This window comes from Stegodyphus dumicola, chromosome 12, assembly GCF_044657685.1.
Source record: "Stegodyphus dumicola isolate Sdum_Otavi_A_Nest chromosome 12, ASM4465768v1".
Taxonomy (NCBI): Eukaryota; Metazoa; Arthropoda; class Arachnida; order Araneae; family Eresidae; genus Stegodyphus; species Stegodyphus dumicola.
This window is the reverse complement of record NC_140779.1, coordinates 109,397,032-109,424,723: the sequence shown is the minus strand read 5'-3', so window position 1 is coordinate 109,424,723 and position 27,692 is coordinate 109,397,032. Positions and strand designations below refer to the sequence as shown.

The following is a 27,692-nucleotide window of genomic DNA, read 5'->3' as shown; positions in this document are numbered from 1 at the left end:
GTATGTTATGGAATTAATTAATACTGTGCGTACCTTTTTATTATTTGTATGGCGTGGTGAACTGGTTTGTTTCTTGTCGCAATCAACTTAATAAAGGTGGATTTGAAGAGCTTGATGAATGATGAAATTTGCTCTCTGCATGATGAAATAAAAGGAAGCCACAGATAAAATAACTCTAATCAGTGAAAGTATTGAAAAGTAGAATGCTGTCTTTTGAAGCATATTATTTGTGAAGATAATGTGAAAGGTTTCTTAACTCTGTTTTTGTTTTATTCAAATATAATTTTCTTAAAAAATTTTAATCTGACTTTATAGTGCCCTAAAAGCTCTTGCAAGAATATTTAATATTAACAAAAGCTGTTCTTTGTTGTTGTCACTTGCAATTAACCTCATTCTTGTAACCAAATGTTACTCAGAAGTGAGAAAAATTGACTCTATCCGATTGATATAATTATTAAGACCATAAGATTGAGGATAATATATTTTCAATACTTGTGTCTTTATAGAAAAATTCTGATATAAATGGGATCCATATAAGGGCTAAGTTAGAAATTCTTAAAATACTGCATATAAGGGGAATATTATTTTCATATTTTATTAGTGTCATTTTATATGCTGCTAATTATTGTTTGCAATAAATTATTTTTAATGAATTCAGATTTGGTTTTTGTTGTAAGCTTTAATTTTTTCAAAGGAAGAAAATGGAAAGGTAATTAAAAATGTGAGATGATATATATATTTCCAATGGCGGTCACTAGCCATTATAGGCCACTGTTAAGCCTGGAAGAGCGGTGGTCACGTTATTGTGGAGGCACTTAATAGGTGAGCCACTGTTACCTCCTATGAAGAGACAGACAATTTACATCCATGCATTCTCTGTGATTCAAACCCAGGCCCTTCAGTACGGCAGGCAGGGTCTTTAACCTCTTTCTTGTCTGAGCAGCACAAGATGATATATATATTTATTTAAATTTTTGTGGGAAAAATGCTTTTTTTAATTATGAAGTTAAGTATAGCCTTATGTCAAAAGAATTTATGTATTTCTTTAAGATCACATGTTTTTTAATGTTTTAGAAAGTTCCATTTGCAACTAATACCTAATAATTATTTTGCTGCATTTTATATTCTTTCTAAATGAAATTTTGAAATTTATTGCTCCCTAAATAATGTATGTCTTTGAATTTACTGAGTATTTCTTTTAAAAATCATGAATCTTTTTACTTTGTTCAGTATAAGTTTGTATTTATAACAGTTCCTCTTGCTTTGCAGATTTTGAACGGATAATGTAACATTGCTGATGTGTGTGCAATATAAATCCCGGGGCACTGGAACCTAATATGTACCAGGGTGTCCTGGTGTACTGTGTGCTATAGAAATGTATTAATCATTTTTGGAATATTGCAAAGTTATTTAGTAGTTATAAAACTGGAGGGCGCTACAGCAATTTTCGAGATGGTGAAGACTTTTCAAGCCTACTTACCTAACTGCCATCGCACGTACAGTTGCATACATTGCCGAGCACATCTTGCTAATCATGATGAGTTAATATCAAAGGTAATATCTGTGAATCTTGTTTTAAACTGTGATCACATTTTCAAAAAATATATGTATGAAACTATGATTTAGAACATGTAGTAGGAGTTTGCCCCACCCCCAAATATTGTGATTATTAATATTATGAATTAAAAGTGTAAATAAGTAGAAAGACTGCGTATTTACACTTTTAATTAGTTAGCAGCCATATTTGTTTACATTTATATATGTCACTGCTGTACTTGTGTTCGTATTTCGTATTCATTCGTGTGTAATTTTGTGTCACCAAATATAGAGCAAAACATTTTTTACATACAATGTATTTTAATTTGCTTTTAATTAGAGCCCTGCATTATATTTAAAGAATGAAAGTAATAAAGAATCTGCATGAATGTATGTATGTTTCTCACATTGTGAAAAAACAATGGTTCCTAGAGGCGTCAAATTTTAAATAACGTTCTTCTTCAGTCGAATATGGGCATCTGGAAGCCCAAATTTGGATTCTGTTTTATTATCTATTTCCTATGTTGTTAAACTTTTACGAATTTTTGATTAACAAACTCAACAAGCTTAACAAGCATTCCATTAACATTAACATTGTGGGCATCTTCAAGCATAGATATTATATGTGCAAGGTTTCTGTACATTTCTTAGTGGTATTATGTTGGTAGTGTAGCAATGCAAAGATGTTACAATGTGTAATGGTATTTTGCATAGATTGACTTTGAATGTTTGTATCACTTTTCAGATCCCATTTTGAATCCCCCCCCTTTGGACATAGTATAAAATCTGAAAGCTTTCAGATTTTTTTAAATTTTTACTTACTTGTATATGAAGTATAGGAAGTATTGTAATCACGAAAAATTCTAGGTACTGTGTTTCAACAAAAATTCATTTTGACTGCTGAAATTTAACAATGTTTTTGTGATACATCTGTACATAAGGACAGAATAAAGGAGTCGTCCCCCCGAACAAATTATAAAAGTTATTTAAAATGGTTTCAGAAGATGGTAAAAGTATAGTTTAGGGTACCCCTTGGCGATTTTTAGCGGTACATGGATACCACTTTTGTGCAATTCTTTAACTCGTTATTTTGGCTTGCGAAACATCGATTTTTGCGCCAAAAATTGCCGCTACACAAAACCAAAATAACAAGACAAACAATTGCACAAACTCTGTATCCATGTACACAACGACTTATTTTCACAAAATTCGAATTGCACAAAAATGGCATAGCGCACTCCTTTGACTTTATCCATGCACATAGACCTATTTTCACTTAAAAAAAAATCCCCAAATTGCACAAAAATGGCATTGCACACTCTTTTAACTTTACCCATGTACACATCAACCTATTTTCACTTTAAAAAAAAATCCCAGAATTGCACAAACTTCCATTGTGCACTCCCTTTACTTTGTCCATGTACACATCGATATATTTTCACTTAGAAAGTCAAAGGAGCACCAAATTCTACAGTATAGGCAAACCAAAAAATGCATAATCTCGATGAAATACATTTTAAACCAAACAATAAAATAATATAAAAAAGGAAAAACATGTTATACATTTAAACACTACCAAAAGCAAATAGTCACTTACCATGATTTTTGAATTCGCTTCGTACACACAGAGCCACGTAAAAATCAAAATATCAATCATACTCAAATGTCTTTTTTCAAACCAGATACTCTTTCTGATCGAATGCTTCACATAGTGACCATCTGAACCTGTCTTCTTACAAACCCATTCAAATCCATCTAAACGGTTTTTACGTTCGACTAGACGCATATCCTTCCTACGTACAGGACACTTATAATGGCTACTAAGTAAACCTTTATTTACACACCAGTCAATTAAAGCTCTTTTCCGCTTTCGCTCCAAATTGTACAGAAACTTCAAATTACAAATTAATCTTACTACATTCGGCCATTCTACCCTCTAAAAAATCAAACCAACACACACCACAAAAACGCTTACAAAACATCCCATGATTCAAAATTTCCCAGAATCATGCACCCAATTACATCACAATACTGTTTCCATAACATTCAACTACTGAGGCTACCATAAATGAAACAACAACTTTGCCATAATACAAGGGATACCTTAAAGTCTGCTCTACCCCAGAAGATTTTTCCTAATTGTGTATGTATGTATCTCGTGTAACTCGAAAACGAATAGCTTCAGAACGTTGGAATTTTATATGTGGAACTGCTATAGCATGTAGATGTGCATCGTTTTGGTTGCAATCGGCCGCACCAAAGGTATATAAATATATGTATACATTAATATTATATTAAATATATGTAATTTTTTACCATAGCAGCCATATTTGTTTACATTTGAAACAGCGGAATAGTGGATTTGTTGCCAATCTAGAGAAACTAAGCTTTGTAACAACAAAACAATGTCTTGTTTATTATTGTGAATTAAATTAAGCTTAATCCATTCTGGAATTATCATTTAAGTTATTAAATTATCCCATATATTGACTCAGCATAGCGTCCATAAGAATTTAAGTCAGTTTCTATGCTTTCAGTATCTTTTTGCCAAGTGAGACCAAAACTATGCTTTCAATTTTATGCACCAAAAAATCTGCCTTCTTGTCCGCTGGCCGAATTGCTTGTTTTTACCTAGAAACTATAATTTTAATTGTAAAAAAACTTTTTTAATTGTTTTGTATTTTCTATAAGGATCAATTTTTAATATAGATATTTTATGTATTTTTGCCTTGTTACGAAGTGAGAACTGAACTAATTGAATGAGAAAAATGTCTCTAATGAAATTCAAGGAAATAAGTAAATGAAATGCAGGAAAAAATGCATATAATTTAATATTCCGTACAAGGAAGTCATGTGGTGTATACATCAGATTTTTTATACTGATTTTGCCATATAAAGAAAAAACTGAATTTGCGTATGGCTTGAATATTAATTTATATATGTCACTGCTGTACTTGTGTTCGTATTTCGTATTCATTCGTGTGTGATTTTGTGTCACCAAATATAGAGCAAAACATTTTTTACATAAAATGTATATTTATCATTGTAAAAAATGTTCATACAATGTATATTTACAGGGTTCGTAGCGGTCCTTATAAGTGCTTATAAGTCCTTATATTTGAAAATAAAATATAAAGGCCCTTATAGGTGCTAACGTTTTCTTTAAAGCCCTTTTTTTTTTTTTTTTTTTTGTTGTTGTTGTTTTTAGTGCTTATTTTTTGCTTTCAGTGCTTTTTTTTTTTTTTAAATGAAAGCGCAAGTAAACTTCCAAAAATGGTTGTGTTTTAACACAGATTAGCTTTCTAAGGAATAATATTCGGAATGGCATAAATAAAGGGAAAGTAATCTAATAGTAAAAATAATTTCATTTTTTTGGCCAATGCATTATACAGCACGAATGTTGGGAGGTTCTCCCCTTTTTCCGCAAAATCTCGAATATTGAAACTGTTATAGTTCGCTGCAAAACAAGCAACGGACTTTTTTTTTTTGTCACTTTCCAATTTGGATTGAATAGGACTAAAAGTTCTGCGGTCTACCAACCCAAGCGAAGAATGATTCTATTCCGGAAATTTAGCGCAGTCTGTTGAAAATCAGAATGAAAAACACCTCAGATTGGTAAGTCTCTTTCTTTTCCATTCTTTAGTTCTTTATTCTCCCAATCCCGGCAGCTGTTGAATCCGATTGCATAATATCATGTAGGGAAGAATTACAGCGCACGTATTGCGCAATAACGTTTGTGATATTTTGCAGAGATAATTAATTTTGATGTTCGGTCCCAGATTTGTTTATGAGCACTTAAAAGAGTTTTCCTGTGCTTGCAGAGCTGAATATTTTTCTGTTCCGTTGGTTTGTTTTTATATGAAACAAACCAACGGAACTTGCACATATCGAAATGTCAAAAGCATTTATTTAGCGGAAAAATCTAAAGAACGGCTACAGTCTATCCCCCTCCGCTCCTCTTTTTTAAGTTATGCTCCGCTGTCCGAATATTCGCCAATTTTCAAGTATGCGGGTAGTTAAGCTTTTACTGTTAAAGGATGACTGCATGAAGCAAATTTCTGTCTTCTGATTTCAGAAATGTTCCTCTTTTTTATTTAAATTACTTTGCTTGCAATATCTGTTAAGGGAAAACTGATATACGATGAAAATTTAGAAAATGTTCAGAATTTAGATTTAAATTAGTTAAATATCAATAAGAGTGGAAAAATAAATTGTATTTATTATTAAGTTCCAAGCGAATAGAATAAATATGCCTTATTATTATTTATTTCCTCTATTTTGAACTGAAATTTCATCATTAAATCTTGTAACATAGTTTAGTTCTGCATAGTTTTTTTCCCTCTCATTGTAAACTAGTTCTGTAAATTGAACTGTTATTAAAAAAAAAAAAAAAAAAAAAAAGTAATTATTTTTCCATGGTTGAGGTAATGCTTATTCTCTCTTAATAAATACTGCATTTCTCATATTTTAAATTACGAGTCTAATTTTTAAGGTTATGCAGTTGTGTATAATGCAATTAAACGGGTGCTTATTTTTTTTCTTAAAATGGGCTTGAAAAGTGCTTATAGGTGCTTATTTTTTTAACTAAAATGTGGCTATGAACCCTGATTTAGTATTTAGCACTAGAACTACTGATAAATATATTAACTCTTAGTGGAAAAAAAAAGGGGGATTTCTATTGTTAATATTTCATATATGTGAATCCTCTGCTGATCAGTAAAACATTATTAATGGCAATATAAATTCATATCCCAGTAGCAGAATAGACTGCACATAAGAGTGTGGTTGTGGTTTTTTTATAAATGTGGGCCACTTTTTCTGAGAATACATTTAGTGAAAGTAACATTCGTAGGCGAATAACATTTGAATACTTTGATATGGAGTAAAAAAAAAAAGTTCAACATCATGAATGTTCATTTATGCATCATTGAAAGCTGGGTTAAACAAATAAAATCGTGTACAGATAGTTATTTAGCAACCAGATTTTTAAATCATTTTTAATTGGAACAACAACTAACAGCTCAAATATCAGCTCTCCTTTCGGAAAAAACAGAAAGATTCATGCATTAATTATGGTTCAGTTACTGACCCTAAAAAATGGTAATTTGATGTAGGATGAATTATTCAATCAATCTCAGTTATGTAGTATTAAATTTTAAATTATCTAAAAATTGTACTATATTTTTTTAATTTAAAAAAAGAGAAAAAATATTTAATAACTGAAATATTGCTGTATTCATATACATGATAAGAAATGGGTTTATTAAATCATGGAAATTTGTTCAGTGCTAATAAAGAGCTATTTTCATGTGCATTTCTAGAAGATGTTTGAAGGCTGTTCTCAGAACTCAACATCACTTCAAACAGCAGAAATTAGTATACCTTTATAACCTATTGGTCTTTCGGTGCATCTGAAAAAAGTTGTGAAAATTTGGAATTGGTCTGATAAAGTCCGTAATGATCTTGACTGGAGGATGTGATGACTCTATAATATTTTACATGTTTATGCAGCAGCAAGGAGGATTTACAGTACAGTCAAAAGTCGTTAATTCGGACACCCATAATCCGGACCTCAAAGCTACAAACTTTCTGTGCATTCGTCGCGTTGACGCGTGCGCGTAAGACCTTTACAGCTGCGAATATGCTTGTGAGCATGCGCAAAATATGTTTACGAGTGCGCGTTTAATGTATAACGGACGGTATAAGCTAAGCTAAAATTATCTAATTCAGTTAATGTTGCAGATTGCGTTGTTCCTTAATCTTCGAATTGGATTCAACTTATTATTTTTTACAGACTGTTAGAGCAATTTTATATAAATAAGCTTGAACTTTCGATTATGTCAAATAGAATTTCTGATATATATTTACTAATATGTAAAGGATCTACAAAGCGAAAGTATGTTTCGAAGTCCTTTAAACAAAAAATGGAATTGCTGCAAAAAATGGATAAAGGAATATCCTTTGTTTATCTAAACTTTAACGTTTGTTTATCTAAACTTTGTTTATCTTTAACGCTGCGGCGCTGTTTTTATTTTATTTGGCTTATAATTCCTTACTAAATGTAGTATTTCATTTCGATGTACTCCGTCTTTGATATGATTTAAATCAAATTCCTCGTCATCATAATTCGCTTCCGATAGCGAAGAAAGTGACAGAGGTTATTGAAAACGAAAAAATTTCAATTGACAAATTAGTCAGTAGACACAGTAATTATAGGACTTGAACAGCGGAACTTCGTAACTGAACAAGAAATTATGTCTGTTTATAGAATTAAAGAGAATGTATTATCACATAAAAAACGAAGCAACTTAAACAACTTACATTGAAAGAAATGTTTAATAAAGTAAAGTAAACAAATAAATACTAAGCTTTTTTTTTTTTTTTTTTTTTTTTTTTTAAATTTTGATACCCTTTAGATCACAATTGTTTTTTATTTCATAAATTACGGTTTCATATTTTTAATTTTATAATTTCTGCATGCCATCTTACCAGATTTAAACTGATGTTCTATAATCCGGAAAAATCGATAATCTGGAATCGCCAAAGTCCCGACGAGTCCGTATTAACGACTTTTGACTGTATATACATTGATGAGGTGAGATAACAAAGTTAACATTGAGAGAAAAAAAAAAAAAAGACTAAAAAATACCTGTTGCATATGTAAATGAGAATATTCCATTTGAATGCTTGTTGACTCAGACATTGACTAGTCTGTACTAAAAGTTTTTGAGAACATTACCAGAAGTATGAAGAATACTCTAGTCAGTTACCAGAAAGTTTCTCAGTAATCATAAGCCAAATTAAAAATAATTTTATCAATTCAGATGTTAAAAAATTGCTGTGAGATAAAAACTTTTTTTATTATAGTGTCTGAAACAAATTAGTAGATTTAGGCTGTCATATATATTGACAATGTTTCTAGTCCCCTTTAAGTCTTGGATGTTTGTTATTGTAATGTAAAATTAGAACAAAGTACTGCTCTAAATTTATGAATCCAAAAGCCCTTTTGAATCATTGATGTTGGTGGGAGAAGAATTCCCAATCCCCCTCCCATATGCTTTTGTTAAAATTGAATTGAGCTTGAGAAGCTGTCTTGTGTTATGTGATAATTTAATAAAACTATAATTTGTTGAAAGTATGTTAGAAAAGCTGTATGATATTCATTAAGTGTTAAAATTCACTTTCGGAATGCACATTTGGTTTTTTTTCCAAGAAAAATCTGAGTGTAGTAAATGAGAAAGTCATACAAGGTTGAGGTATTGTTCCCGTTTACTTCTGCTTGATGTCCAAGCAGCTACAGAGAAAAACATTACACACTGCTTCTCTGTCAAAAGAATGGACATTTAATAGTTTGAATTCATTAAACAGAACTAAGCTGATTTTATAGTTTTTTAGATAAATTTATTTGAAACTGTTTTTTTTTTTTTTTTCCCCTTCCTTCTTATTAATTTCATTTGGTGGCATATTATCTACAATATAAACTATCTGAGTCAGTTGTGAAAAAGAACTGTTATGATAAAAGAGTGCCTTGAGAAAATTTTTTTATTTAGAGCCCCAAACGTTCTATCTGTATGTATTTTTGAAGAAGTTTTTTTGTTGTAAATTCTGCATTTTCCAGAGAACTGACCATGAACATATTCTTTTGAACTGTGATATTTTGTTTCAGAAGTCTGTTTTAGTAAATAAACAAGTAAATTACATATGAGATAACTTAACGTAATGTAGCAATTTTTATAAACTAAAAAAGTATGACTGCAAAGTGGAAGCTGTCATGGTTGTTCATGGCTATCTTTAAACTTTATTTATAACATTTTCCAGAAAAATGCCTGTCTACAAGCAAATTTCTAAAATGTTTTATTGAATTTTCTTTAAGATTTAATATTTTTCTGTAATGGGGATATCAACTACATAATCTGACGACAGTAAGCAAAATAGCTTTTTCTGTCTTCTTTGTTTATGGCAAATGTATTCCATTCCGTAAAGAAAAATGAATTTATGTAATTGCATGAATGAATCAAATTCCATTCAGTTTTTAATGCATATATTCCCCATTTTTTTCCTGCGAACGGGCTGGCTGCATGGGCGTTTTCGTGGTTTTTCCCATGTGTAACATGTATACGAGCCAGTTTCCCTTAGAAATTCCTCCACGAAGGCATCCCTCCCTATAGGCAGATAGCCCTCATGTGCTTTGCTATAATTAAATAATCCAATCCGATCCCCATTTTTTCATTCTCTTTTATGTTATGCTCTTAAATAGCAACTTGAAGTTAACCATACAGTACTGAATGGCTAGAACTACAAAATGCTGGTAGATTACGCTGATTTGAACGAGCTGAAAGCCTAATTTCAGCAATTTGAATAAACTGTGTCTGAGATTAATTTGAAATGATGTCTTTAAAAGGCTGTTCCTTTTATAGGCAGACAGCTTTGTTATGTTTTGCATAAACAAGTTGGAGCCCAGTTGGAAGTCATGTAAAATAAAATCAATGAATCATGATTTTGAGAATAAAGTCTAATAACTTAAATGTGAAACTTAAGCTTTCTGATATGCGTTCAGCATATAAAGAATTATAGTAATAAAAATATTTAAGTTATCTCTCTCATATGTTGAAATATTTTTTAAGTATTACTTTTGAATGTTAAGGTAAATCATGACAGTTGCAGATTTAAATTTAAGCAGAATTCTAGATTGGTTTTGATTTTATAATAAGAACTCATTAGAACTCATTTTGATGAAACTGGTAGAAAATCTCTCTATAGTGCTTAATTTCTATGTAAAATCTGTAGCAATCTAAGGTTGAATTGTGCTTACCATAAATATTATTTATCAATTGACCAATTTACCTGATGTCATTCATTGCATGTATAGTGTTTAAATAATATTTTTCTTTATTATTAATGTTATCTTTTTTTTAAAGTTGTGCATCATTTAAGATTGAGATGCTTTTGAGGTATTTATTACGTTGGTTTTTCTGGGAAGGGAGGGGCTCATTTTTTTATTATTTCACTGGAAATGTACTATATTAATATACCCTCTTAATCTAATTTTAATTTGGCAGTTTTATAAAGATGCTATTTGTGTAAAGAATTCACTTACATATCAAATGAAATATTTTTAAAACCCTAAATAATCGAAATTGATTTATATATGTTACCAAAAAAGTGGAGATTATTGAACAAGTAAATCTAAGAAATATTTAGTTAGTTAGATAATTAATTGAGATGGATAATGTAACTATTTATTTCCTTTCCCTAAGCCAGGGACAGTGAAAGTCTTATGAATATAATGTTCTAAAAGAAAGAATTTCATTCAGAATGCCATATCGTTTAGTAAGTAAACCAAACATTATTAAATTCTCAGTAAATTAGTAAAATCTTAATTTGTATAGAAAACATTTATTAAAAAATTTATCTAGTGAAATAAAGGAACATTATTTTTTTTATCCAGACACAATAGTTAGTTATATGCATTAAAAATATTTTAGTTTCATTATCAATTTTAAATAAACTGTGATGAAACAGTTTGTATATACAGGAATACTTTTTAATCTGTGTAAATAATTTATTTCCATAAGTTTTAAAATTCAAAATGTGCACTCCTTTAAAATATCTTACGAAAAGAAAATATCTGGGTTATAACGAAAGTTTTCTGCCAAGAAATGTTCTTAGTAAAGTTGGGGAGGAACAGCAAAGCAGTACCTTTAGTGTGGATAGTAATCACCACCCAAATCTATCATTTTTCTTCCAATATTTTTGTAGTTTTTCAAAGCCCAGAAACTTAATGGCCATTTGTCCAAAAACAGATCAACCTCATTTCGGACATCCTGTGCAGAATGGAAGATACTACCAGCAAGATGTAGCTGCAGGCGTGAAAAAAGGTCCAAAGGTGCAATGTTGGGGCTATATGGTGGGTGTGGCAAAAGATCCTATTTGAGTCTGTACAGAGTCCATCTTATCTAAGATAATGCAGACACATGTGATCTTGCATTATCTTTTTGCGCCAGAACTCAGTTTGATATTTTTCCTTGATAGCAAAGCCAATGCAAAGGCAAAACAGGGACCAGCATCTCTCTGTACACCTTATCATCAAGGGATTTACCTTTTTCCAGATACTCTGTGGATAATACCACAGCAGTCCCACCAAATACAATGTGTGATCTTTTTGTTAGTGAAAATTCCCTTTTTGGCCTGTGATTATCCACTTTTCATCACAAGTGATGATCTGGTCCAGAATTTTGCCCTTGCATTGATATTCGAGCAGATTAGTATGGGCCCAAACACGTTTGTCCTTATCTGCTTGAGTCAGCTTATGTGGCACCCAGCTATTGAATTTGTGCGTCAAGTTTATGCGATGCACAGTGCGACTAATAGACATGGTCTTAATTTCTAACTCCTTAGCAAGCTCTCAAGTGATTGCATTCTGATCTTCTTTTACAAGTTCTCATAGACGGGCCTTATCAACATTAGTAAGCCAACCAGCGCTCTGCTTCTTTAATGTCATAGTCCTTGTTTTTGAACTTTCAGTACCAAACCTTCACAATATCATATGATGCAATATCAGTACCTAAAGCTGTACACATGACATTCTGTAACTGAGTTTTGCAACAGAACTGAAAATTATGGTTCTAATCTAGTTGCATTATATTCCATTTCTGACACCTTGTACTTAATGATGATAATATTTTTTTACAAATTTCATAACATCTAAAGCAAGTCTCATTTTTGAAATGCCAAAAATCATTTATCCATTAAGTATGATTAAACATGCCAACGCTAACTATTTGCACAGACGATATTTGCAGTGGTGGGAAACTTTCATTAAAACTTGATAGATAAAATTTTCTTCTTTTTCTTTTTTTCTTTTCTCTCTCTCTCTTTTTAACTTTCTGATTATCCTTACTTTCCTCTCGAAATTTCATCAGCTGTTGACAATTAATTTTTCACCAAGTTATGCAGAAGACACAGCTTTTTTTAGAAATGGTGGTGTGCTGAGAATTACATAAATCAGCAATCAATAAAATAAAAATGCAAGAAACAGAAATAATAAAACACTTTTTTGAGGAAATTAAAGAAACTTGCCATCTCATACAAATTGTCATACGCTGTCATGTATGTAACTATCTGTTTTTACTAAAAAAAAAGAAAGAAAAAATTAAACAAATTTGGCATTGCACATGCTGTTGTTTTCCCATGTGTGCAGCAGTCTATTTATTTTATTAAAAAAAATCGGGGCATAATACAAATTCAGCATTAGTGCTTAAATCTTGATCCATAAAACTGTTTTTACTTAAAAAAAGAAAGAAAAAATTGCACAAATTTGGCATTGCACATGCTGTTGTTTTCCCATGTGTATAGCAGTCTATTTATTTTATTAAAAAAAAATCAAGGAATAATACAAATTCAGCATTGGTGCTTAAATCTTGATCCATAAAATTCAATCGTTTATGAGGTACAGTCTCATGGAATGCAAATTTTTGCATTGGTTTGCCTGTTTCTGCAAAATAGCATCATGAATACTTTTTATTGGGTATGGATAATCAGAAAGTACCCATTTTTTCTTTCATTACTTTAAGTGATTTTTTAGCTACAACTTTCCTGAAGTTCATCGGGATCATTGGTTCAATTAGGTAGACAAATATATGAGTGTGTTATTTCACCTGATGCTCAGCTGTTTCTCTTCAAGTTATCTTTTAGCAAAGTGCTTCTGTCTGCGAAATTAATTTAATCAGAGTAATTTCAGAAGCATTATGGTACTTATCTGCATTTACCTGTCCTTCTGTATTGCCAGATCTTCAGAGCTAAATTTTGTTTAGGTACTTTCAGTGTATGCCAGCATTCTCTTGTTTGTGCTCAAAGATGATGGAAATTCTTTCACATGCAGATTTGTACGAGGGTTGGAACTTTAATAGTGGCAACTATTTATTTACAAGGAATACAAAAGTGATTCATGTCACCATGTTTTACAGTCCTTCAATATAGTCGCCAGCATTGTGTACAACCCGTTTCCAACGATGTGGAAGTCGCAGAATACCTGTAGCAGTGCCTGTTTTGTTGATAGTTTGAATGGACCGGTCTACTGCCCCAAGAATCTCAGGAACAGTTTGGAAGTGAGTGCCACGAAGTGGTTCCTTCATCTTAGGAATTAAGTCATAGTCACAAGGGCTTAGATCTGAGGAGTATGGTGGATGGTAAAGCACTTCCCAGCCCCATCACTTGAACAAATCAGTCACAGCTTGCGCTGCATGCGGTCGAGCATTATCATGCAAAATGAGAGGAGCGTTCTGCAAAAAGTGTCGCCGTTTTTTTCTCAAAGCTGGTCAGAGATTGTGCTCGAAAAATGAGCAGTAATACTGCGCAGTGACGGTCTGTGGTGGGGGAACGGTATGCGTTAGGATGACACCATCACAGTCATACATGAGAATCACCATAACTTTCACATTGCTGGTGTTCTGACGAAATTTCGAACGTCGTGGTGACCCGTGATGACGCCATTCGTTTGATTGGCGTTTCAGTTCTGGCTGGTACGATTGGGCCCAAGTCTCATCCAGCGTAATGATACGGCATAAAAAAGCATCTCCTTCGCGTTCATAGCGCTCCAGATGGGTTCGGGCAGCATCGTATCGTAGCCATTTCTGCATTTCCGTCAATTGATGTGGAACCCATCGTGAAGCAAATTTTCTCATGGACATGCGTTCCTTCAGAATGTGCAGCACAGTCGTATGCGCTAATCCTGTTTGTCCGGCCAGCTGACAAATCGTTTGGCGGCGATCTCTGTCCATTAGTGCGGCAACAGCTTGCACTTCTGCATCGCTGACACTCGGACGACCTGGCCACAGCATGTCTGCCACGTTTTGGCGTCCTCCATTGAATGCTTTCGCCCATTTTGCTACGGTTCTGTAAGGCAATGCAGATTCCCCGCAAGCCTCTTGAAGCCCTTGATGACACTGTCATGCTGTATGACCTCTGGCACATTCAATTTTTATCCAACATCGTTGTTCTTGTTTTGAAAACATCCTGACGACACTTACTTTAGACTGCGAGCTAATACAAGGATCCGTTCTTTGCGTCACTCCACATGCGCGTGACGAGTCTTTTTGCTGAGAGGTAAGGTAGGTATGTAGTTTACGTGTGGTATACGCGATATTCTTTGGTTTTGTAGCGTAGCGTTTTTTCAGCTGTGTTGCCACTATTAAAGTTCCAACCCTTGTATTTTATTGTTTTTCTGTGTATCATATTCTTTTTTATTTGCTGTGGATGACTGCGTTTTGGCTTATCTTCATATGTCAACACAAGCTTATTTTATAGTGTCATGTCTGTGTATCTGTATTGTCTTGACTTTTCTACTGTTTCTCATAAACTTTTTATTTCTTAATAAGTTTTCTATAAAATTTTGTGTTTAAAGAAACTTTGTGAAACTCCAGTTTGTAACTATCAGGCTTAAAAGCACCAATGTTCAAATTTGAAATTTTTACACTTGTTTTTCCCCCTATTTGAGATCTTTATATCATGATAAATTTCTTATCAAAAGAAAAAGTACCTGGTAACGTTATGTACCAAGATCCAGTCTAACTTAAAATGCAAAGAATGGTAATAATAATAATTTTAATGATATGTTCATTAAAATAGTAGGTTACTGCATCCTTCTCTAAGCATAAGGAAAGAATATTCTCAAAATTTGTAAAGTGAACATTGGTGTTTTTTCTCTGTAGATACACTTGCAGATTAATGAAGCAGAATGACAGCATCTTTCTCAATTGCAGCTTAATTTGATTCAATAAATGTACTTTTTCTGAGGTACCAAATTATTATTTTTTTCCTTTGTGAATTATTATTAGTACTTTTTATGGGTTGATATATTTTAAAGATTTAATACTTTTTCACCATTTATGAGAAAACTCCATTAATAATTAATCTTACTAAAGAGTTTTTAGAAATCTGAATTTTTTAAAAAGCTCTCTTCTTCATCAAGTGTGTTAGATTTCAGTATGTATTGCAATGATCATTAGTATTTTTTATCTTTGTAAATTTATTTGAACTTTCTGCAGTGCCCTGTTCACAAAATGTCACCAACCATTGATGAATAATTTTTCACCAAGCTAAGTTGTGAAAGACTACAGCTGTTTTCAAAAATAACGGTACATTAAAAATTACATAAAACAGCAACCAGTAAACGAAATTTAGAATGCAAAATACTTCTGTAATAAAACACTCACCTGTATTTGTTTTTTGTGCTGTTTTCCACATGTACATAGTAACGATGTTGCCTTAGAAAAAAAATAATAAGTAATTGTCGAAATTCAGCATTGTTTACAACTTGGCATTACGAACACTGTTATCTCTCCACGTACACAGCAATTAAAAACTATTAAGGATTTCCACAGATTTGGCATTGTGCAAGCTGTTGTTTCTGTGTGTACATAGTGATCTCCTTTATCCTTAAAGAAAATGAGAGAAATGTGCAAATTCGGCATTAGCATACAAATTTTTATCTATACAGTTAAACTATTTGTGAAGCATATGCCCAGTGGCGCAGTGGCTAGCGCATCGCGCAGCAGCACTACAGGTCCGGCATTCGATTCCCGGGCTGGGCAAGGTCGACTCGGTCTTTCATCTCTTGATTTCCATCACTTGGGTCGATAAGATGAGTACCAAGTTCGCTTGGGGACTAAACACTGGGGGTCCTGCGACCAAGCTGACCGCTTGTTCAGGGCATATGCTTAAGCACCCCAGGGCCCACGGTCAAGAAAGCAGATTTCGGGCACGGCTTGGCCCATTAAGAGCTGTTAAGAACTTTGTGCACGTTACCTTTTTCAAGGAGGTTAACCAGAAGGTACCATATTTTCTTTGATTGTATGCAATTTTTTAATGTATTATGGCTCTAAGTATTGCAATTAATTGAAATACTAATAATGTTCAGTATTTTATTATGTCTGAATGACTACATCCAGTTCACATTTCTTTGGGAAATGACTTTAATGACATTTTAAATTTTCAGTTGTGAAGTTTTTTCTGTGATAAATTGTAAGCATTGGTAAATTGTAAATTTCTGTGATAAATTGTAAGCAATGGTAAATTGTAAATTTCTGTGATAAATTGTTTAAACATCATGTGTATCAGTTGAAATGTTTTTTTAATTTAAAAAGAAGTATTATTTTAGCATGCTTTGTCAGCATGCTATTTAGAGTTTAAGAAATATAATCATGAAATGATATGTAGATATTTTTTAAATTTTCATATTTTTAAAACATTGGATAATTTTTTCAAAAGAAAGTATTAAATTATTTTGTTAATATATTTATATAAAATATGTTATTTTAAAACGGATTTCGTTAAAATAATACTTGTTTTAATTAAAAGAAAACATGCAAAAACTTTATCATTAATGTGTCATCTTTTTCTTCTAAAAATTTGTTTCATGTTTTCTGCCATTTTATTTACAAAAATAGAAAGTAAGATTTTATTACCATTGGTTCATTCATTGAACTGTTAGTAATTTTAAACTTACTGTTCCCCCCCCCTTTTTTTTTTTGATTTTGTATCTTACAAAAATTGAAATGAATGTTGTATTTACTAACACATTGTTCAATAAGTCCCGGGACTAACTAAGAAAACAACATCGATTTCAAAAAATTCATGTTTATTCATCAACATAATCATCATCAAGAGCTATGCAATCATTCCAGTGCTTTTCTAACTTTTCGATAACGTGCTTGTTAAACGCTTGTCCTTGTCTGCAAAATAAGCTTCAGTGACAGTAATGACTTCCTTATTCGAGCCAAATCTTTTCCCCTGAAGCATCTTTTTGAGACCAGCAAACGGCCAGTAGTCACTGGGAACTGGATCTGGTTAGTATGGTGGGTGGGGAAGCAGAGTGAAACCCAACTCGTTCAGTGTAACCAGTGTTTGCATTGATTTGTGGCATAGGCATTGTCTTGACTGAAAATGATTTTTTTCTTCATGTGTGGTCGACTTTTTTTTCCCTCTCAATTTTGTGCTTCAGATGTACCAATAACTCGCTGTAATTGACGCTATCGATAGATTTTCTCTTTTCAAGGTAGTCGATGTAAATTATACCTCGCGCATCCCAAAACACTGATGCAATGACTTTGCCAGCTGACTGCTGCGTTTTTGGACGCTTCGGACGGCTTTCACTGGCTGCACGCAACTCAGCTGACTGCTGCTTCGACTCCGGAGTCAAATAGTGGATCCGTGTTTCGGCCATTGTCGCATATCGCTACAAGAAATCCTGTTTATTGCTAGTAAACAGTGACAAACAGCTCTGTGAATCGTCAACTCATTGTTGCTTTTGTTCCATTGTGAGCACATGCAGCACCCATTTGGAAAACACTTTTTTCATGCCTAACTTTTCATGTAAAATCATACACACACTTCCAGTTGATATGTTTACTATCTTGGCAATCTCACGAACTTTCACTTTGGGCTCATTCATCATGATTTTCAAGACTTGTTTCTCATTTTCCAGAGTGACTACTTCATTTGGCCTACCTGAGCGTGCCGCATCATTTGTATCTGTGTGACCATGCTTGAAATCAGCATACCAACAGCAAATGGTTGTTTTCGATGGAGCAGTATCTGGATAACATTTTTCAAGACATTGCTGAGCTTGCACAGTATTTTTGCTCATGAAATAGCAATGTTTGATCAACAATTGAAATTCGTTTTTCTCCATTTTGTCCACCAAATGCACAAGTAGTATCACTTTCACCACAGTAGCTTCGCTGTTTACAGTCGGAATGCCATGAAAATCAGACACGTGTCATTTGAAGGTTAGTTCTTTCAAACAACGATATCAAGTTGATATTACTAACACCATCTTTCGATTAGTCCCGGGACTTATTGAACGATGTGTTAAGTGCAATAACTTAACTGAATAGTGCAATAACTTGAAAACTGAATGAAATAGCAGAATTTTATTCAGTATAGGAAAGTTATTTTTAGAGAGAATTTTTAAGGGGATAAGAAATGACCAAAATATGAGAAATGTTTCTATATTAGTTTTCAAATGTTAAGTATAGGTAAATGTAGTATGAAAAAAGTTGTAGCGGGAGGGTTTAGCTTTTATGCGCTTATACTTAGTTTTTTATGCAGATAATTAATTAAAATTAATTTGCTGCAAACTGGTTTTTAACCCCTTAAGGACTAGCGGAGGGAGAACAAAACCCAGTCACGAGACCGGACACGCTCAAATGGATTGTCACTACTGGCCCGCGCATTTTCAGCAATTAGGCCTAATTTTACCAAAAAAAAAAAATCATATAAAATCAACATTTTGATATTATGACTTCAATTTTTGAAGTTGAGTATTTAATTTACTTGTTTTTAATGTGTATTAATATAAAGAATATCACATTAATAGAAATAAATTAAACAGGCAAAATACTAAAATCACAACTATACACACAGAAATAAATACTATAAGCCTGAAAAAAAATTAAAATACGAAATTTAAAACACAAAAACTAAACAAGAATTATCTGTAGGTAATTAAATTTCAATTTAAAAATTCTGCTGTGTGTGAAATAATTGAAAACAATCAACACACAGTCCTCAAAATACGTTGTTTGCTTTTACTTTTCCTTGGTTTTAGTGCACACAACACATTTTCTCCTAGCTTTATTACCTTTTCCATCAACATGAATTTTCGGAAACTGTCTTCCAATTAGACAGAAAGGTCGAGTATCCGGTGATTTTGGATAAATTTTTTTAAGTAAGGTCCCTTAGCCGTGGCTAACGGAATGAAACTGAATATAACCCCAACACCATGTCCCAAAACTTCTTCAAAAAACGCTCAGAAATATTTCATCCTAAAACCCTGTGTGACATAAGATTTAGGTTAAAAAACTTCCTGTTTTCCTAAATCAAAAACAGCGTCCATGATGACGGGAAAGTGATCAAGGAAAGACCCCCACTGGCAGATATTCGTTACTGATCACGTCAATATGTACATTATATATAATTGCATTATATGTAAATACATTATATACCAAAATATAATGCCTCTGTCATTATATATAATGACCTATTAAATCAGTAAGAAAAAAAAAATGCTTGCTCTTAAGATGTGTTGTCCAGAAAGCTAAGTCTTTCCCCTTCTGTAATAATATTGTAATCTCATTTTTTAATTAACCAAGAAGCTTACATTAAGTTTCAAAATAAGTAGAAAAAAAAAAGATCAAAATAAATAGGAAAAAAAGAAAGAAAGAAAATCCTAACGAAATAAACAAAACGCCTGTGCCCCTTTAATTCACAGGTATAAAGAGCCGTGATTGGCAGTTTGTTTATTTCAATAAATCTATCAAAACCAGAAGCACAAAACAGAAACTAATGCTAGTATAGGAGGTCAAATGCCATATGAATCAACCCATGTAAAAACAGTTACCACTTATCTCCATCTGCTGGCTTTTAAAAATTTGAATAAATCATTCTGTTTTAATGTTAGGTATATGTGACACTCGGCTGGTAGGAGCAGAGTCTTTGAACACTGGGCTGGTAGGAGTGGAATCGTGGCATCTCGCTTGTCCTGAACGGGTTAATGACATTCACCTTGCTTTGACCACTTCAAATAAATCAAAATAGCATTTATCTTTTATATTTGCTATCTAATGTTGTTTCAAGTGTAACAGTTTTGGGTATTTCCGTATTATAGCAGAGTCCCCTCCCCAAATTTAATAGTTAATTAACTGAGATGTAGCATGTAGCAAGGTATAAGACCACATTGTGAAATATTTTGGTTGATTAGTCATTCAGTCTTGAGTGTTGCTATAAAAAGGAAGTTTTTAATGCAGTATGTTCTTAATTTTCATTTTTAATTAATTAAAGTGTTTTTCTTATTTTTTTAGTCATTCCAAGGGAGTCAAGGGCGTGCTTATCTATTTAATTCTGTGTAAGTATTTATTTAGTTTTATGAAATTTGTGTCATTTTTATTTTTTAAAAGATGCTAAAAATTATCATGTAGTATAATATCTTCTGTTATATTTTATATTATTGCTGTTTACTAATGCATAAAAAAAAAACATTTCAAATGGACAGTATGTTGTGTTACAGAAAAGCCATTTTATTAGCAAGATTTTTGTCATGTTAAAACTCAGCCGTAAAATTATGTTTAATATTCTAAATAATAATACATTATCACCCTTAAAACCTTTATTACCTCTAAATTATTACATTTAGAAGCTATTGTATTATAAATAACACTGGCATACTTTAAAAGATTCATTTGCATTTAAATAGAATAGTCACCACCATACGACATTCCCTCTCAGTGGATGCACAAATATTAATATAAATGTTGATTTTTAGTGCTGTTTGAAGAACTAACATCAGAATAAACAGTTCAACATCAAATATATTGCAGGAATGCAATCCTTTTGCTATGTATATGGGTATGTCATCCCCCCTTTTCAAATGTTATTAGAACAATTACTTGACACCAAAATGGCACAAATTCCCTGTTACTGATGTGTCAGTACTGTGACAGAAAATCCAGCATTTGGTGGAAATGTGAATTAATAAATATTATGCATATTGTTATATTAAACTTGAAGTGGTGATACATTTTATTTGTTAGTTCTGCTTTTACATAGGTTTATAATGATATCTTAAAAAGTCCGCATGCAGTACTACCTAGTTTGAAGCTAGTCATTAAATAGTATAGCCTTTCAAGAACCTGGTATATTGTGTAGTAAAATTGGTAAATGTCAATCATTTGCATTGTAGAACATTTAATATAGCCAAGTTGCAGGTTATTGTGCTGCTTTGTTGTGTTTGCAATGGGGTATTCTACATTTTAATTTTTTAATAATCTTGTACATTAATTTCCTTCAAATTTATTATTAATATGTTAAATCTATCAAATATGCAAATGATAGTAATAAATGATAATTTTGAAAACTCTTCTCTATCAGATATATTAAACTTTAAATTTAAAGTAGAACTGTATTTCAGAGAGTATAATTTTAAAACAAAAAACAGAAGTGACAATGCAATTTTTGTGCTGTATAGCCTTCTATGGAGGGAGAGTTCCTTGAAGCTAGAAGGAAATTCTGCAAAATAAAATGTTAAAAATGTTTGCCCATGAATCAAAAAATTCAAAAGTCTTAAGAAGTTTTTATTATTCATTAGTAATCAATTGTGAGAATCTTTGAAAATGAAAGAGATGTTTTTGTTCATATATAAAATGCATCTTACATTTGATTCTGTCTTCTTTTTTTTAACTGAAAATGTATTTCTTGTAGAGTAAATGTTGGATGTGGACCAGCTGAAGAAAGGGTTCTTCTGACTGGCCTACATGCTGTGGCAGACATATATTGCGAGTGTTGTAAAACAACGCTAGGATGGAAATATGTAAGTTTAATTTCTTTTCTGTTTGGCTATTATTAATCTGAGAAACTGGCTTTTTTATTTAGTTGTTCTGAAAGGTGAATGCAGTGTCATGACAGTTAAATATTGACATACTTTATCTTTTTAGTAAAGTGTGGAAATAAACTCCACCAGTGCCCCTTCCCCATTATCAGCAGTCACCTACTGGGAGTTCGATCCCAGGTGAATGGGCTGGCTGCATGTTTGGTTCTCATGTTTCTTTCACATGTTTAATGTCAGTATGAACCAGTTTCCCTCAGAAAGACCTCCAAAATGACTCCTTCCCTCTAGGCCAATGGTTCTCAACTTTTTTCGCAGCTTGCAGCCCTTTTACTATTGCTAGATGAGCATTCTGCCCCTTTCCAAAACTAAAAAAATGCAGTTAATACAGTTAGTAATACAATAGTTGTTTAAATTTAGATTATTTTTTATAAAAGTAGTTTTTTTATATTTATAAACCAAAAATAAATACTTCATAAGTAAATAAAAGGGTGACCGCATTCCAAATTCAAACCTATGAAGTTCTCCCTGGTTGAGAATCCCTGCTCTAGGCAGGTAGTTCTCATGTGCTTTGTTATATTCAAATATCCCAACATAAGAAAATAAAATACAGAGATAACTTACACTATTTTTTATTTTTAAAAGGCAGCATTGAGACCTATATAAGAGAAACATCAAAGAAATGCATTTTTCGACAATTTCTTAAATGATATGTGCAAAGCATAGTGACATACGTGATCTGAATCCTGTAGGTGTAGTTATCTTTAACAATATGTTTTTATTAATTACCAAAATGAGGTGTATTAGACTAGGAGCTTATCCAAAAAGTTTATTTTTGCATTTGATTTTCTTAGAATAAATGAAAATAAGTGTTGTAATGCTTCAGGTGAAGTTTCTCATTATTTTAACATTTTAATTTAGTTTAAAATACTTTTAGTAGTTGCATTAGACAAAAGCGTCAATTATTATAATCTTCAACGAAGAATTCATACACAATGTAATTGAACTACATTGTGTATGAATTTAAATGAAGTGAAACAAAAATTTTTATCAAATTGCTTTCAACAGTTTTAGCAGTAGTATTTGAAAATGAGAAAATTCCTTATTATTTGGGTTTTGTGCATGCTGTTTGCATGCTTTGTCTAGTTTTGAATGCAATCAAAAGTTTTTATTTTTTTATAGATTTATTGAGAATTAGCTTTAGTTTATTTATTTATTTTACAACAAAAGTACAATCATATGAATATCTAATTTATGATAACACTGCTTAATTACAAATTATCCTCCACAAAAGAAGATTTAAATTGTTAAGGAACTTGTACACGAATTAACAGCTGTGTAGTCAAATGTAAAAGTGGTGTAAAGAACATATATTCAAAGTTATAAACAAGGAGGTAGTGTCATCAAAGTGTGAAATTTGCAAGCTACAAGGTCAGTTGGTACTCTCTATGTTAATGTATTTAGAGAGAAATCCTTATCATGGTATGCAGAAAGAAATTTTAAAAATATTCCAGAATTATTTATGTATAAACACTGAGTAACAATTCCACTGAAAGTACTTTGAAATGTTGAAAATGTTTTCAACATAGGTCAACATAGGAGAAAACATTTTCAACATTTCAAGGTAAGGGCTACCATATAATACAAAAAAGTCTTTTTTTAGCCTTAGCCTGATTGAAGAGAGAGAAACCATTCATCTCGGTAAAATAACAAAATCTTCTGAGGAAAATGTACTTTCTTGTTTAAAATATATGCAAATTCTAAGGGGGGGAAAATTTTTGAACTTTGATTTTTTTTTTTTTTTTTTTTTTTTTTTTTTTTTGTATGAAACAAAATTTACTACCTTTTTAAATCACGTTAACTGGTCAATTATAAATAAAAATTTAAATAAATATTAAATATTGTCTATGAAGGTAACTGCATAATTAAGATTTTCATTAAGAAGATTAGTGGTAGCTAGAGAAAATAGTGATACTTCTTGTGTAGCTCTGAATTTCTCTTCATATTGATTCATTGATAAAAATATGTATTTGAGATTGCTAACATAAAAAGTGATTGCTAACATAAAAAAGACTTGGTTTATTTTCATGTGTGATGAAAAATTTTAAGTTAAATCAAACCACCATTCATAAACTTAATAGTTTCTTTTTACCTAGTAATTACAGTTAATGTAAATTATTCTAAACATTTTATATAGGAAAATATTAAAACGTTTTCTAGTTTAAATAAAAACAAAGCCATATGAGCAGCTGTGATAGATGAAGTGCTGTCTTTATATTGGGGAATACTGCAACAGGTATTGGTGACTTTCCACAATATTTGCAATACATTTCAGTGATATACGTCTGTCTGTCTTGGTTATCTGGTGGGAAGAATCCATTTCCGAGTTTCAGCAAATTCTTGAGCTACAATATCTCCATTAATATGAACTCTCATAATAGTTCTAAGATGAAGTCTGTGAATTTCATTCCAAATATATGATGATTTTAAGCATGCATGCATTTTATCAGCTCGTGTCCTCCGTGGAACAATGGGTAGTATGTTTCGAAAATCTCCATCTAGTAGTAATGAGCTAGCTAGTACTTAATGTATTAGCTCCAGCTGATACCTCTCATTCTTCTATTGTTATGTCTCAGATCTTACAAAGTAACATCAAGGGCTTCAAACACAGCTTTGTGAGACATTGTGCATTCATCCCACACAATTAACTTGCACTCTTGTAGAACTTTTGCTTTGGCAGAACTTCTAGAGATATTACATGTTTTGGTTATTTCTCAAATTTAATGGCAATTTAAATGCTGAATGAGCTGTTTTTCCTCCCATTACCAATGTAGCAGCAATCCTGGATGATGCAACAGTCAGTGCAATGTGTTTCTTAACTCGTACTTTTCCCAGTATAAGATTAAAAAGAAATATTTTTCCAGTACCACCTGATGCACCAATAAAAAAATACCACCATCTTGATTCAAAACTGCAGTCATAATTCTTTCAAATACTTCCTCTCGATCTGGTACCAGTTTCTTTCCATAGCAAACAGATTTCATAGCATTCATGGGGAGCGAGTCACAGCAGCTTCTTCCAATGTTGCATTCCAGTGTTCATCATTTTCCAAAAGTCCTCTAACTTGGCAAGATGTTTTGCACATTCTTTCCTCAGCTGTTTGCAGTTCCTGAAGTGACTTTGGAGCCTTGAACTTCATGCAACAACAATCTCAGGTGAAAACATTCTGAGATGTTTGCATGTATGGCATACACTCGACCAAGGGCATCATTTGACTTGATTCCAGGATAATCCGGTACATTGGTTCCAATGTTATGCCTGTTCCATTTCTTGTTTGTATTGTTCCATGTGTAGTACTTTGGCATTTGATGATACAGTAATGTACGTGCAAACTCATCTTCTGTCCAAAGGCAGAGGAAAAGAGGTCAAAGTTGTTTCTTTAGGAGCCTGGGCCTGTTTAGTTGCATTAGCAGAAGTGAAAAATACCCATTGTCCATTCTCTGGACACTTAAATGAATAACAGTAGGATAACGCTCGGGAATCGGAAAGTTCAAAATTCTTGCTACTGATATATCTTCCCATTTCATATTGATGAACTTGATTCATTTCATTTCCAGAAGTCATTATGTCAAAAACAGTCATGCCAGATCCTTTGTTTACATATTTACAGATATACTTTATGGACTTCACTGAATTACAGTATTCAACATTTACATGAGCACTGATCATGTCAAAAATTCATCTTTAAATATATAGTAAATGTATGTGTGAATCTCTACCAAATGATTAGCTAGGCAAATAATAAAATGTGAGATATTTTGATGAATTGAAAATATTAGAATAGGCCTCTTTTAATAGGCTCACTGAAGGTATAAAAATTTTATCTGAGAGTTTGCTGATTTGTATACATAATGTAATTATTGTAATGAAAGAGAAAAGCTAGGAAAATTATGACATGTTACTGTAATTCTCCTTAAAGAACTTTATTAATGTTTTAAGGGTTTGGTTGTGTATTTTTAAAATTATAAAACCTAAGGTAAACAAAATCAGAGCCCTTTTTTGGGGGTGGGGGAATTCCCTGCGAGTGATTGGAATTTCATCATATACAGAATAAATAAATTGGAACCTATTAATAAATTTAACAATAATTTTAGTATATGAAAGCAAAAAATTATAAGGCTGTTGTATTTTATATCTGTAATGCACAAAAGCTTATTTAAAACTGTTTGATTATTATTATTAATAAGTATACTATATTTTATATGGAGTGTAAAAGATTATTAAAACTGTAGAATCTACTTAGATTACCTCTGAAACCAGGAGCTTGTAAATATTATCTGTGTCTTTTTTTTTTTTTTTTTTCCCTTGCTAAATTCATTTTGTTTTTGATTTCATTCTGATTTGAAAATTATTGTTTCAGAAAGAGAATCTTTTATAGAAATATGCTGTTTTCCTCATTTTAAACAACATATAGTTGTTGCACTGTCTTATTTTATGTGGTGGATTTGTATTTAATGTATGTTCATTTCATTGTGTATTTTATTCACTCATCAATTTTGTTTGAATTTTGAGTCTTTATGAGGATAAACAAAATTAAACTGATAGTAAACTAATTTTAAGTTATAGAACTTTTTTCCCAGCATGATCAGGTTATGCTCTGCCTTTTATCATTATATTGCTGTTCTGTTCCAACTAATCATAAAATTTTATAGATGTCGTATTCCAATGGGAAATCTGTTTAGCAAAGTTTCACTTGTGTAAAGAAGTTAAAGGCTGTGACGCTTTTCTGTTTAAAAGTTGTATATTGCAAATCTGTTCCTAAAATGTTGACATTTTGCAGGTTCCAATATTTTTATGAACATCATTTTTAATGGAAGCTGTCTCTCCTCTTGATGGATAAATGGTTTGATTCATTGCTATATGGATTTCGTTTTATTAGTCATAAATTCTATTATGTACTTAAATTTATGTACTGTTGAAGATTTAAGAATTCCTTTCATTTAAGGCATAGAAGTATAGCAGCAGAAAATGGCATTCTGATTATATTCAATTTTTGTGTAGAAAGTTTGATGCTTTTTATTGAGTAATAGTGATATGTTATTGCTGAAATTTTAATTAAAATGTTATTTTAAATTTAATAAGAAAAGTTCCAGGCTTAGTAGTATCTGCTATAATGTTTTTCAGTGAACACGGTGAATATTAGAATTCATTTAACTATTCTCAGAATGTAACTAATCTCCCTGCATTCATTAATTATGCCTTAAATAAATTTTAAAAGGAATTAACTATATTCTATTAATATTGTTTGATAAAATTATAGTGAGAGATCTTTACACTACTGGGTACACATTTCATCAAAATTAATTTAAAAAGCTTTTCTTTCCATGTTTTATTTTGTTAGTAAAGTAAAAAAAACATAAATGTTTTCAAATTAAGAATTTTACCATTGTCAAGTAATTCATATCAAATTAAATTATGCAGCTGGAATATTACACCAATAATTTCAATCTGTGTATTTTCCATATTTAATCTACTAGAGTAACATATTTTAACAAATTTTCTTAACATCAGTTATTAAGATTTGTTATGCACAAGATTTGTTTCATAACTACTATTTCCATTAACATTTTATAAGTAAGTAAATAAAATTGGAAATCGGTTTTTAATTTTTAACATAAAATTTCAGCACAGATATTAAAATATTAAGAGGCATATAGTGGGGGGCATCTAATTAATGTTGAAATTTAAACAAAGAATAACATTTTTTGTTTTAGAC

General features: G+C 31.7%; 1 protein-coding gene across 3 annotated transcripts in view; it reads left to right on the top strand.

The window, feature by feature from the left end:
• Nucleotides 1-27,692, top strand: part of Ypel (Yippee-like) — a 55,646-nt gene that overhangs the window by 13,979 nt on the left and 13,975 nt on the right. For all 3 annotated transcript variants that reach the window (XM_085806791.1, XM_035351543.2, XM_085806792.1), the window contains exons 3-5: nt 1,270-1,554; nt 20,397-20,440; nt 21,793-21,901. In XM_085806791.1, coding sequence (XP_085662917.1) covers nt 1,453-1,554; nt 20,397-20,440; nt 21,793-21,901 — 255 coding nt within the window. In that variant the 5' untranslated portion in view covers nt 1,270-1,452. The remainder of the gene's footprint in view (nt 1-1,269; nt 1,555-20,396; nt 20,441-21,792; nt 21,902-27,692) is intronic.